The sequence below is a fragment of the Camelus ferus genome, chromosome 11, assembly GCF_009834535.1.
Source record: "Camelus ferus isolate YT-003-E chromosome 11, BCGSAC_Cfer_1.0, whole genome shotgun sequence".
NCBI lineage: Eukaryota > Metazoa > Chordata > Mammalia > Artiodactyla > Camelidae > Camelus > Camelus ferus.
Window position 1 is genome coordinate 9,171,476 of NC_045706.1, and position 12,808 is coordinate 9,184,283.

The 12,808-nt window shown below is 36.5% G+C and overlaps 1 protein-coding gene across 9 annotated transcripts in view; it reads left to right on the forward strand.

Moving 5' to 3' along the window:
- ATE1 (arginyltransferase 1) overlaps window positions 1–12,808 on the forward strand; it is a 171,886-nt gene that overhangs the window by 21,207 nt on the left and 137,871 nt on the right. For 8 of the 9 annotated variants that reach the window (XM_032490746.1, XM_032490743.1, XM_032490741.1 and 5 more), the window contains 4 exons: window positions 214–317; window positions 2,259–2,513; window positions 7,546–7,775; window positions 10,748–10,876. In XM_032490746.1, coding sequence (XP_032346637.1) covers window positions 214–317; window positions 2,259–2,513; window positions 7,546–7,775; window positions 10,748–10,876 — 718 coding nt within the window. Of the gene's footprint in view, window positions 1–213; window positions 318–2,258; window positions 2,514–7,545; window positions 7,776–9,709; window positions 9,839–10,747; window positions 10,877–12,808 lie in introns of all 9 variants that reach the window. The other variant, XM_032490740.1, reaches the window with a different exon arrangement.

Sequence of the window (12,808 nt, forward strand, 5' to 3'; positions counted from 1 at the left end):
TTTTTCCCTAGTGGTTTATGTCTTTTCCCTTTTTAAAATAATCTCTTAACTGTAGTTTAGTGAGATTTGGGGTGGGATTAGAGGCTACATTAAGCTCTGTCTTTACCCAGAAATCTGAGGCATGAACTTGGCCTCATTGTAGTACTATGCAGAAGTGATTTGATTTCTTCAAAATTTGAGTTAACCTTTTAAATATTTATTTTGCTTTCCCAGGTGCCAACCTTTACAGTTTCAGCCATCAAAATCTCACAAGAAGGTTTTGAAGAAAATGTTGAAATTTCTGGCTAAAGGGGAAATTTCAAAAGGACATTGTGAGGGTAAGATGAGATGGGGTCTAAAAACTGTTTACTTTAAATTGATCTTTCTTTCCGAGGTTCTTACTTTCAGTCATTTCTTAGGTAGGGGAAAGGGGTCCCACTATAATCAGACACTGCTGTTACTGTGATGGTGATGACTGCTCTTAGCCCTGCTGTCACTGTTAGCACTGCCCGCTAAATCAAGGATATGGGGAGTATATGCCAGGGAAAGTCTCGTTTGGGAAGAAGAGAGGACCACTTTAAAGATGTGATTTCCTGGAGTTTATTGAAATTTTAGTTTTCACAGTTCTTTGAGAATTCTTAATTTTATTTGGTCCTTAATAGGCTTGTGAATTACATAGAAAGTGGCATTATCCCTAGAGAGATAGAGATGCTTATATGCAACTCACACAAGATTGCGTGACCACTTACAGTGCTGAGCAAAGCTCAGCTTTTCCGTGTTTGAGGAAGGTCTTCAGTAAATTATATTGCCTGAAATTGTTTCTTACTTTCTAATAAATTTTGAATTGTGAATTTTCCTGAAAGGTAATTAGTAACATTTAATTTACTTGGGTTACAGATACTTTGCTTTTTCAGTTTTTTCAGAGTTTTTGTTGCTTTTTTTTTTAAGATTTCCTATAGGCACTGCCAAATACATGACCATAAAAATTGGGAATACCGCCCATTCCTAGAGCTCTTTTTCACTTTTACCATAGAAAATGCCTAATCCTGGGAGCCTCTCACCCCAGTCTTAGGTTGTTAATCTGTTCCCCAAGTATGTTTTGAATGCCTACAATGTCCTAGTACCTCTTTTAAGTACTGGAGGTACAGTGACCAACAGGACAGGTAAGTTCTTTGCCCTCGTGCACTGTCCTTAACAGACCATAATTCAGAACTACTTGGAGCAGACTTGGCAGAGCTGGGGACAACAAAGAGGCTGGAGGGCTCTAGGTCATATTGGAAACATCAGAATTTTGGTATAGCTCTGTTTAGTAATGTTCATGTATAACCTTAAAGGTTAAACGGATTTTCTTGGTTAGTTAGTATACAGTTTTTTTCAGTGACCAGGAATCATCCTCTGAATTTCAAAAATTAATATTCAGATTTTGAGGATGCTACCCATTTGTTTGTTTTATTTTTTGATGGGGAAGCAATTAGGTTTGTCTGTCTGTCTGTCTGTCTGTCTATCTATCTATCTATCTATCTATCTATCTATCTATCTATCTATCTATCTATATCTGTTTATTTTTAATGGATGTAGTGGGGATTGAACCCGGGACCTCGTGCTTGCTAAGCATGCACTCTACCACTGAGCTATACCCTCCCCAGGTTGTTCATTTGTAAATTGAGGATTGCCTGTCTTTTTATGTAGCTTTTACATTTAAGTCTTTATTTGACTTGTAGACTTCTGAATTATTTATACCTGCAACTTAATTCATAGGAGTGCTAATACTCATTAGGGTAAAAGTTTAACAAAGAGACACTAAAATGCATAGACTGAAAAATGATAGAAGTCTGTTTCTTTCCTCATATAACAGTCCAGTGAGGGTGTTCCAGATCCACCTGCAGCTCTGCTCCTACCTCAGCCATTCTGGGACTCTCTTCAACATATCATTTCCAAAGTCACTCTGGTTTTTGCTAATCCAGCCAGTGGGGAGGGGGAAGGGTGGAAGTTCAGAGTCATAGATTTCCTTAAAAACAAGCGAGTCACAATTGGACATTTCAGGTGGTTATATTCCATTGACGGGAGCGTGGCTACAGCTTGTGAAGGGACTGGCAGTGCATTCCCTTGGTAGTAATCATGGTCTTAACTACAGCTCTGACTTCAGAAGACAGGGGAATGGATTTGGTGGACACACTAGTCTCTGCTGTGTTGAATCAAAAAGGGGCATTTTTTCCCATGTGTGTCTTAATTGTGTCAGACGGCCTGACTGATGGACTTGGATCTTTTTTGGTTTGTAGATGAGCCCATGGAGCCCACCGTGGAGGATGCTGTTGCGGGTGACTTTGCATTAATAACGAAATTGGATGCACAGTGTGACCTTAGAACACTCAGTGGTGACTTCAGAGAGAGCTTAGAGAGTGAAGAGAAGAAGAAAATAAAGAGCTCAAAGAAAGAAGAATCTAATGAATTAATTCAGTCACAAGATATAGAAGAGAAGTTGGGCTCTGGTGAACCATCACATTCAGTTAAAGTGCATACAGTCCCTAAGCCAGGTAGTGCAAGTTTGTTGTCAGACCTTGTTAAAGTCATACTAAAGGATTTTCTTTGGTGCTTGAGACTTTGCAATCCCTGGGCCCTCTCGTGAGCTCAAAAAGTGAATTACTCATGAAATCTGTAAAATAGATCGCTGTTTTACACAACGTGTCATTACCTGGAGTTAGATGAACAAATTATCTTGTTTAAAAAGCCTGAAATAATAACCTTATTATCCTCAAACACAGACATTTTAAAAGAGTTCCATTTCTTTTTGCTACCTTAGGCCCTAGAGGCTTGAGGATCAAATTTTTGTCAGACGGTATGGTGCTAAACGTTTTAATTTTTGGTGTTAAGTGAGACAAAGTAAATTTTAGATATTATGTCCAAAACATAGACATTGTAAAAAGCTGCAGTTTATCATTAGATTTCTTTGTGTAATCATAATTAGAGTTTAAAAATTTACAGATTTTGATATTTAAGTTCACCTTTAATAAGATAAGACTTATTTCTGTATCAGTCATAAAAATAATAGGCTTAGAAAATTTATCCAGTATTAAATGGGTTTATTATATATATGTGTGTATGTATGACTCTTTCAAAATTATTTTGTTAAATGTCAATTTGCATAGTTATTCTGCTTCAGTTCTTGAATTTGTTCTTATATTTATTTATACAAAATAATCCAAGGGAGAGATTTTTATACCATTTTAGTTTTTTTGTTTAAATTGTAAATTACATATGTTTAAGTGCAGAAAACTTCACATCTTTATTGAATTTTTTTTTAACATAAAGGATTTCTTGGTACTTAAATTGATGTTGGTCTGAGAGTTCATCCTAGTTGATAAGAGTAGTCCAATAAAATATTTTGAATGACTTAGATAATTTCTTTCAACTCTTACTCTCTTGGGCATTAGGGTCAGTCTGTTTACTGTTTTTATTTTTTATTATAAAAATTAGTCCTAGTTTATAAAATTTGAAAAACCTGTATTTTGAAGAATTTCAAACAGACAAATGTAGACTGAGTATTATAATGAGTTTTCAAGTACCCTACCCTCGTTTGAGACAATTTTTGACTCATGGTGGCCACTCTTTTTTTTCTTCCAGTTTTATTGAGATATAATTGACATACAGCATTGTATAAATTTAAGGTGAGCAGCATAATGATTACATCACGAAGTGATTATCACAATACATTTATTGTGGTGAACATCCATCATCTCAGATAGGTAAAAAATGAAAGAAATAGGAAAAAAAATGTTTTCTTGTAGAGAGAACTCAGGATATACTCTCTTAACAACTTTAATATATAACAGCAGTAATTATATTTATCGTGTTGTACATTACATCTCAAGTATGCTTTTAATCTTATAACTAGAAATTTGTACCTTTTGACTTGCCTTCGTCCAACCCTGCACCTGACCACAAGTCTGATCTCTTTCTATGCGCTTGTTTGTTTTTAAAATGGCCAGTCAGCTAAACTCATATCCAGTTCCCCCTTTCAGTATTGTGTTGAAGCAGATTCAGACATTATATCATCCTGTATTTCAGAATGCATCTCTAAAAGCTAAGTACTTTAAAAAACATATTCACAGTACCATTATTACACCTAAGTAAAATTCCTTAATGTTACTGAATATGCATTATGTAAATTTCTCATTTTTAAACAATTGTTTGCATCTGGATCCGAATCTCTTTAGATTTGTAGGTTCTCATTTCATCACTCCCACTTTTTTATTGCAGTTTGTTTATTGAAGAAACTGGGTTGTTTGTTCTGGGTTGTTGGTCCCAGTCTCTGTATCTGACCCATCACATCTTACATGCACTTTCAAATGCTCCTCTGCTGCCTGTAAGTTGATAATTGATGTAGAGCCTTGATCAGATGCAGTTAAATTTTGGGTTTTTTTTTTTTGCTTTTTGGAGGAAGGCAAGTCTTAATCAGATTTAAGTTCAAATTATTGCTTTAAGAATTGGTAAGGGTTTGAGGATTACTTCACGAGTGGTGGGGTATTGTTTCAGGAGACATACAGTGTCTGGGTGCCTCTTTTTGTTAAGTGCTTCTAGCCATGGGTGGTCAATGTGTAAATCCATTGATCCCTTAGATTTTCGAACTTTTTCATTTATTTTTTCATTTACTGACTGAAATACTTCTAAAAAGAGTACTTTCTTTGCATCTGTTTGTTTCCCATAAGATAAATTCTTGATTCTTCCATTTTATTTTCCATCCTTCAAAATAAAATTTTCTAATAGTGACCAGTTAATTTTTTTTTTTTTTTGTATTATTGTGAACTCATGGATCTGAACACATTTGCTATGTTGTAATTCTTTGCTCCTATGGGAGCTTCTCTAAGTTGGCTTCTGAGTCCTTATGATACAGTTGTACTAGTCTTGACAGCTTCCTTGCTACCTGGTATAACGTGATACTCCTGGATCATCTTGTACAGCCATTTCTCCAAGGAGTCCTGGTTCCTTTTGATGGGAAATGGTACTTGGAGATCACAAACTAGGTTGGATGTGGCTGTTATTGCTACTGGCTTGGTCATTGTTTTCTAGTCCTTTTCAGTGAGCAGTCTTAAAGGTTCATGAATTCATATTGATATTTTCAAATCGAATTCAGGACTGTAGTATTTTTATCTTTTTTGTTTGTTTTGCATTTGTATCTTGTTTTTCCTGCACCGAGAAACCTAGTTCTCAAGGACATTGGAGATGGTATTTGCCCATTTGCTTTATCCAACATTACACAATAGTTTTAGAATTATAATACTAACCTTACCTCCAGTAGTATGGTTACTGAAACATTTAAACACTTTTTTACAATTTTCTTTTTCCCCCTTAGGACATCTCTCACTAAGAATGTGAGACTATTCTTTTAAATCATAGGAATCCTTGTTTTGGATTTTCTCTGGGAACTTGCGTTTTCATTTTATTTGAACAGTATTAAAAGTACATTCCCTTGAACTTAGCTAGAAATTATGCAGATCTACCTACTGAACTGTATTAAAACCACTGGAGACTAAATCTAGGATTCTTGAGTGGTTTGAATCTGTGCGTACAGGGTTGGTGTGGTGTGCTGATCTTATACTGATGAGTTATTTTTATTCTGCTGAAGGAATTTGTTAACTTGGGGAGATCTGTGCCCCCTAAATAAACTGAAATCCTGATTTGCTGTGCATTGTAGTTTGCACCATGATAGTACATACATGTAGTATGAAATGACCATGGTAAAGATTGCTTAGTCTAATGAATGAGATGTGTAAAGCTGACAGAGGTAATCTTTCATAAAAATACTGAAAAGTTGTTCCTCAGTTTGTTCTAGATAATTTCATAATTTGTTCATAATTGGGAAACTTTGGTAGGGAATGTAATTTTGAGTAACTATAGAAAATGCAGGTATTTTTTCATAATACATTTACAGAATGCCTATATAGGCAGAACATTACTTTAGGTACTCGTGATATATATGATAGTGAATAAAAAGATGACCCTTCAGTGGATAGTAGATACTGTTTTATGAGCTGTGCTGCATTAACTCATTTGATCCTTCAGAACTCCATGGGTGGGACTGGTTATTATCTTGGTACAGACAAGGAAGCTTGCCCAAGGTCATCTTGTCAAGTGACAGAGCTGACCTCAGGTAGCCCATGTCAGAGTGTGTGCTCTTGACTGATAACGCTGTTGTGTCTCTCAGAACAAACCTGAGAAAAGATACATCCCCTGGCTGAAGGAAATGAATTCCCTAAGGCGGCAGAGTGGTGGCTAATTACAGAATCACTCTTATGTTGCTGGTTTAGTAGACTTAAACTCAGAATCTTTTTTTAAAGGTCAGCTTTGCTTTTAGGTGGAACACATGTTAGTGAAGTTGTAACGGCAGCCTCACTATCAGTGAGCTCACTGTTTTCTCATCAGGTTTGTTTCTGTTGACCTGCTCTTGGTCTCTGGCAGGTCCCTTTACAGTCTAGGTCTTAATTTCCTTCTCTATAAAATTGAACTTGCTAGTCTTGTAAACCTTCCTAGTGCTGACTTTTATATGATTTGTGAATACTGTGTTTCAGGATCCTAAATTAAAAAAAAAACTTTCACTAATAGCTTTTAAAAATTTATAAAGTTTAGTGTTAGAAAAATTGGAGAAAAGAGAACACTACAAAAAAAAAAAAAAGAGAAGGGAAAATCCTTTCTTTATTTCTAAACCTGAATAAGATGACTGATAACATGGTGGTATATTTCTTTCCAGATTTCTTCCTAAATATTTTAATGTATATATATTTATATATAATGTTTTAACACTGAATAATGACAAATCCCCTAAAATTTCTAAACTGTTGTAAAAATTCTGTAATTATTCTATAATTGGACATTAAGATTATTTTGAGGGTTTCATTTGTGTTCATAGTTAAAATTTTCTCAGGATGGATTCCTTGAAGACAGCTTCCTAGATTAAAGGGTACTTACTAAAATTTATGGTTTATGATAGTTAAAGTTTTTATATTTTAAAGGGTTACCAGTTTGATATTTGTTCTTTCAATCGAAGCAAAACTCTGATTAACTAGAGCTGAACTAGTGAGACCCTTCAGATAGATGAAGAGAGACACAAAGATCTTGAACTAAGCAAGGATTCTTTTTTATTAAAAAACCTGCCAGAGTATGTTCTGGGATCGGCACTTACTTACTCCCAGTTCCTAAGCATTTTTCTATGGCACCAGTGGTTTCAGAGAAGTGTCTCAGAAATGAGCTGGAGACAGCAGTGTCCTGAAGTGGAAGGTTCTTTCTTCTCACAAAGGCAGAGAAGTGGATGAATAGTTACAAGAAAAAATATTTTTCAACAGTAAGAGCTGCCTGAAAAGTTTGTGTTACTGTTTACTTTCTGTGGCAGTTCCTGCTTCTAAGGTAGAACTTACCTTGGAGCTCTCCTCTGTGGTCCTCCGGAGCATCCACCCAAAGCTAACCTAACAGTCGGGACTCTGTGGACTTACTCTGTAGAATCGTTGAAACTTAAAAAAAAAATATTTCTAGAGCCAAATGTGATTGGTCTAATATTTTGAAATTCTTTTTTAGGCAAAGGGGCAGATTTGAGTAAACCTCCCTGTCGAAAAGCAAAGGAAATCCGGAAAGAAAGAAGAAGGTTAAAACTCATGCAGCAGAACCCAGCCGGAGGACTTGAGGGTTTCCAGGCTCAGTGTGAACCACCAGCTTTGTTCCCAGCAAAAGCTAAATCAAACCAGCCCAAATCACTTGAAGATTTAATCTTTGAATCTTTACCAGAGAATGCATCACACAAGTTAGAGGTACTTTGAAGGGTGTTTTTCTGTTTTTGTTTGTTTGTTTTTGTTGGGTGCTTTGTTTACTTTTCACTTGATAATACAGTTGATGTTTTGCTGTTTAGTGGGAAATGAAAGTGAATTGGGATGAGGGGCATTTATGTTTAATTAATTGCTACTTGAGAAAAACTATTAAGAATTGAGAAAAATAGGCAATTGACTACTAAGATTGTGAAAATTCCAGTTTTAGAATGTTATTAGGTAAGGTGCTCTGGCTTTTTGTATCCCTTGATTAAAATTTAGTAGTTAGAGTAAAAAAAAAAATACTGTTTAAAATTTCATTTTTGGCAGTTTTGGTTTAGCTAGTGAAAGAATAGTTCACAGTAGGCAAACCATTGTTGCGTCCATTCTGTTTTTCTGATCTAGGCAGGGCGGCAAATAGTCCTACATGTGCACGCCAGCAGTGAGGAATTAACTAACCACAGTCCTAAATGTACTAATGTAATCCTCTCACTAATTCTCCCAAACCAATTTAGGCATAATATGAATACTTTTAGAGTATTCCTCTTACTTTCTCCAAATTGATTTATATTTCAGGTTAAGTCTAGATTTTTTGGTATCAGTTTGGTATTTACAATTTTTTTTTCTAAAAGATTAGCTATAATGATTTTATTATATTCTCATACTCGATAAGTAACTGGTCAGCCTTTGAATTTATAGCTTAATATCATCTAAGAACATCACTTATCACTAAAGCCCTAATACTAAAAATTAACTGGATGCAGTTTAAACTAACCTTAGGACAATATATATTATTAGACATAAGTTTTGACAGCTTTGACTATTATAATTCCTTGGCTACTCTGATTTTGGTATTGACTTTCTCCTTCCCAAATTGTAGAGAATTAAACACACTACTTAAAATATTTTATAAAGAGTCTTTTATCTTTTGATCAAATAACAATGTGTTCAGGGCACCAGGCACACCTAACACGCAGTCCTTCAGCAGGCAGCCCTTACTTTTACGGTAGGGATACCAGGGTGCATGGAGATGTGTCATCCACTGGGTGTCACTCTTTCTTCACAGAACTCATGGCACAGATGAGAAGTTTTCATTTATGCCTTTGTATTATGTGGCGTTTGATTTTCTCTTTTATTATTGTGTTTTGCTAACGTATTTTAACTGATTAGTAGATAAAGTTAAAATACACGTTAGCCATTGCTATGTGTAATTACTGTCTTTAATGCATTCTCATTTTACATATGAAGAAACTAAAGCACAAAGAGGTTAATTTATTTACTTGACTAAAATGGTGACATTAAGATTTAAGTAAAGGAAATCTGACTTTAGAGCCTTCATTTTAAACGATGCTATGAAACAGGAACACTCGTTTTTTTTCAGTGGAGGTACAAGGGAGGTGATGCAGGACCTCGTGCATGCTGGGCCTGCGCTCTACCACTGAGCTCTATACCCTCGCCCTGGATAGGAACACTTTTTGAAGGTTATCTTTTACACTTATAAAAGTTGCAAGTTTAGAGTTAATGATGCGTGAAAGAGTGTCCAGAAAATACATTCATTTTTAGCCTTTTGAACTATTTACTGAAAGTAAGTTGTGCACAACCAACATGAACAGTATTTATTTGTGTCTGTGTCTTAAGTGCCAGAAGTATCCTACCTTTTGACAGTAGAGGCAGGCTGACATAATTTGATCATAAAGCTTAGTTTTAGAATTTAGACATGGATCCTCTGCTGTGTTGATGAGTCCGTAGTTTGGAGAAATAACTTTTTTCTTTATTTACTAACTGGTTGATTTTAAACATTAATATATTATTGTTATATGTTTATGTTTAATATTTGTATTGGAACTTTTGGTTCTTTTTCGGTGGGAGTAACTGTGAATGCATAGTCCATGGAATGAATAAATGAATTAATGAACATTGTTTTTTAACTCCTTCTGAAGGTGAGGGTGGTGAGATCATCTCCACCAAGTTCTCAGTTCAAAGCCACATTTCAGGAGTCTTACCAGGTCTATAAACGTTACCAGATGGTTGTTCACAAGGACTCACCTGATAAACCAACTGTGAGCCAGGTCAGCAGGCCAAGTGTAATTTTTCTATGCAAATGAAACTTTCCCCTCTATTTGATATCATTGTATGAATTCTTGATTTGTGGTACATTTAATTTATATTCAATTTGCAGTATATCTGCAAAAAGATAGGACTGTGGGATAGTGGACGTTCTGAAAGTGCAAATTTTACCTAGTGCCATGTTAAGTGCCATTCTTAGATAATTTTTAAGTGGAAAGTAACACATAAAATGAATTATCTCTATTTAAAGTCACAATGTTTAGATGCATTTCTTTCCAAGTTAGTAATAAATAGATCTCTAGGTTAAAATGTGAGAGAAAAAGTTAAAAAGCTTTATTTTCATGGTAGGCATACTTTGCACAACACGGTTCATGTGCTTTATCTCCATTTAAAAGTCATGCATAGAGAGAGTTCATAGCAGCTAAATTACTCTCGTTGATGTACTGCCCATACACAGCTGAGTGGGGCCAGAAAAGTAAGAGAGTAGAGTGTTTTAATTGAAGTCCTCATATGCTTATGATTTTATAAATCAAATTACCCAAGGGGAAGAAGCTTAAAACCCTTAATCTAGGTAGAGGTGACAGAAGTAATGGCCGTTACATTAGCAACAGTATTGGCTCTGGTGTTTGCAGAGAACCACAGTAGGTGGATAGAGAAAAAAACAAAAGAAAAGAAAAAGAAATTTCCTGGCCCTTATGAACTGACATTTTTCCTAAATTTTGCTATAAAGTTAGTGCTTCAGGCCCTGTGCCAGTCCACCTGTTCCAAAGATTTATCCATTTCATGAGAAATTCCAGTGTTGAGCTTTGGAAGCGGATTTGCGGAGATCTTACTCTAGCCTCACCTTCAGAAGCACGTCATCAGGGAGAGGTGTTTCAATGGCATTTGCTTCTATTTTCCTTGCTCTGAAGGTGAGGTTAGTACCTGTCTCCTTTGAGGACCCAGAGTTCAAGTCGTCCTTCAACCAGTCATTTTCTTTATATGTCAAGTATCAAATGGCCATACACCAGGATCCGCCTGATGAATGTGGGAAGACTGAGGTACCTTTCCTTAAACGTTTTTTCCTGTGTTGGGTGAGGTTGTCTTTGAAGAAGCATTGGTATATATCCTTCTCATGCCATTTTCCTTATCTGTTAAGTAGAGCTGATGAGCCTTTCAGTGTGTTTTACTGAACTTTTGTGAAAAGGAGTCATACGTGTATCATTTTAAATCCCTCAGGAAAAGGGATATGTTTTTACTCAGGGTCCTCTCCAGAAACCTGAGTGTAGCGTGTTTATATGTCAGTCATCAGGCTGCATCAGCAGACATCACTGAGTGCTTGTTATGTGCCAGACGGTGCACCACAGCACACAAGAGGAGTCTCCGTCTTCAAAGAATTGATGATCAAATGGGAAAGACGGGCCAAGAAACAAGCATATCTTGACAGGAAGCAAGTGGGAAAAATTGCATCTATTGAGGTCATATTGAGCATCATTTAACAAGCCTTTATTGAGGGCCTACATTTTCCAGCTGGTGATAGATGCATAAGAGATTGTTTAATTGTCACAGTGGGACAGTGATGTGTTGGGAGAAGGATGCCAACGGATGCAGGAGGATTAAAGTTTTGATTTTTTGTTCGTTTTTGTCTTTTCAATGACACAGAATGTGTTAGCTTAGAAGAGATGATTAATAAGGCAGGAGTAAATGTGGCACGTTCCCTGAGAGAGGGCTGACCTCTGGGTCTCCCACAGCCTTGGTAGTTAAAGTGTGGTCTGCAGGCCAGCAGCATCAGCGTCACCGGGAATGCAGAGTCTCCGGCCCCCTCAGGCCTGCTGAATCAGAACCTGCGTTTTGAACTAGGTCTGCAGGTGATTCACGTGCAGATTCCATTCTGAAAAGTGCTTCCATAAGTTCCCTGTTGAGATGTGTAGCTGTGGGCGATAGCATTTGCAGAGGATAATGATTCTGCCGGGTGCAGGAAGCATCCTTTGGTATTCTCAGGTGGTCTTACTCCTTTCTGAACGTTGCTCTTTCCTGCTGCCCTGGAGGTTCTGGCTCTGTGCCTGCCTGCCTACCAGGTGTGGACAGTTGGGCCAGAATACCCTGCCATGGTCTGATGTGTTTACTGGGTAAAATAAAGATCACTTTTCCACGAGCTCTGGCTCCCCCCCCCCCCCCCCCCCAGTTTCAGGCCTCTGTGAAGTCCATTCCGGGAGACTTAGTTCAGTGCTGAAGTTTATAGTCTTAACTGGGGAGACAGATTGGTAAGCAGTTCCAGTGCTGTTTGAATTAGCTATTGGATTGGTAGGGAAAGCCACCTTAGTGTGGGACTAGGGGTTAGGGAGGTTTTTTTGATGGAAGTGACATCTGAGCCAAGTCTGAAGACATGAATGTTTATCAGGCCAAAGAGGGAGACAGACATTCTTGGCAACAGGACTGTGTTAGGAAGTATAAAGCACCACCTATGGAATATTCTTGCCAGAGAAATTGAGCCTGAATCTACAAGCTTCTAGATGTAGTAATTCACAAAAATATGAGGGATAAAAGAGTATTTTAAAATGAAACCTGGTCAAGTCTATAAGACAGATGATCTTGTTTCTTTAAATACATAATGAACAAACTGTTTTTAAAAAGAGAGAAACCTGCTCCAGGTTAAAAGTTATAAACTTAAAAAAAATATAGAACTACAATACCATAATCACATCCAGCAGAATTAACAATAATTACGTAAGGTGGTGTCCAGTACATTTTCAGTTTTCTTTAGTTGTCTGAAAAATGTCTTTTTACAGTTGGTTTGTCTGAGTCAGGATCCATGTTAGGTCTATACACCACATTGGGTTAATATTCTCTTAAACATCTTTTAATTTAGAACAAATCTTCCTCTTGTTTTTGATAGCATTTAAAAAAAGAAACTGGGTTATTTACTTTGGGATTAACTTTGCTTCCTTCTACTGATTGTTTTTGAAGGTGTAAGCAAATATAGATGTGGTATC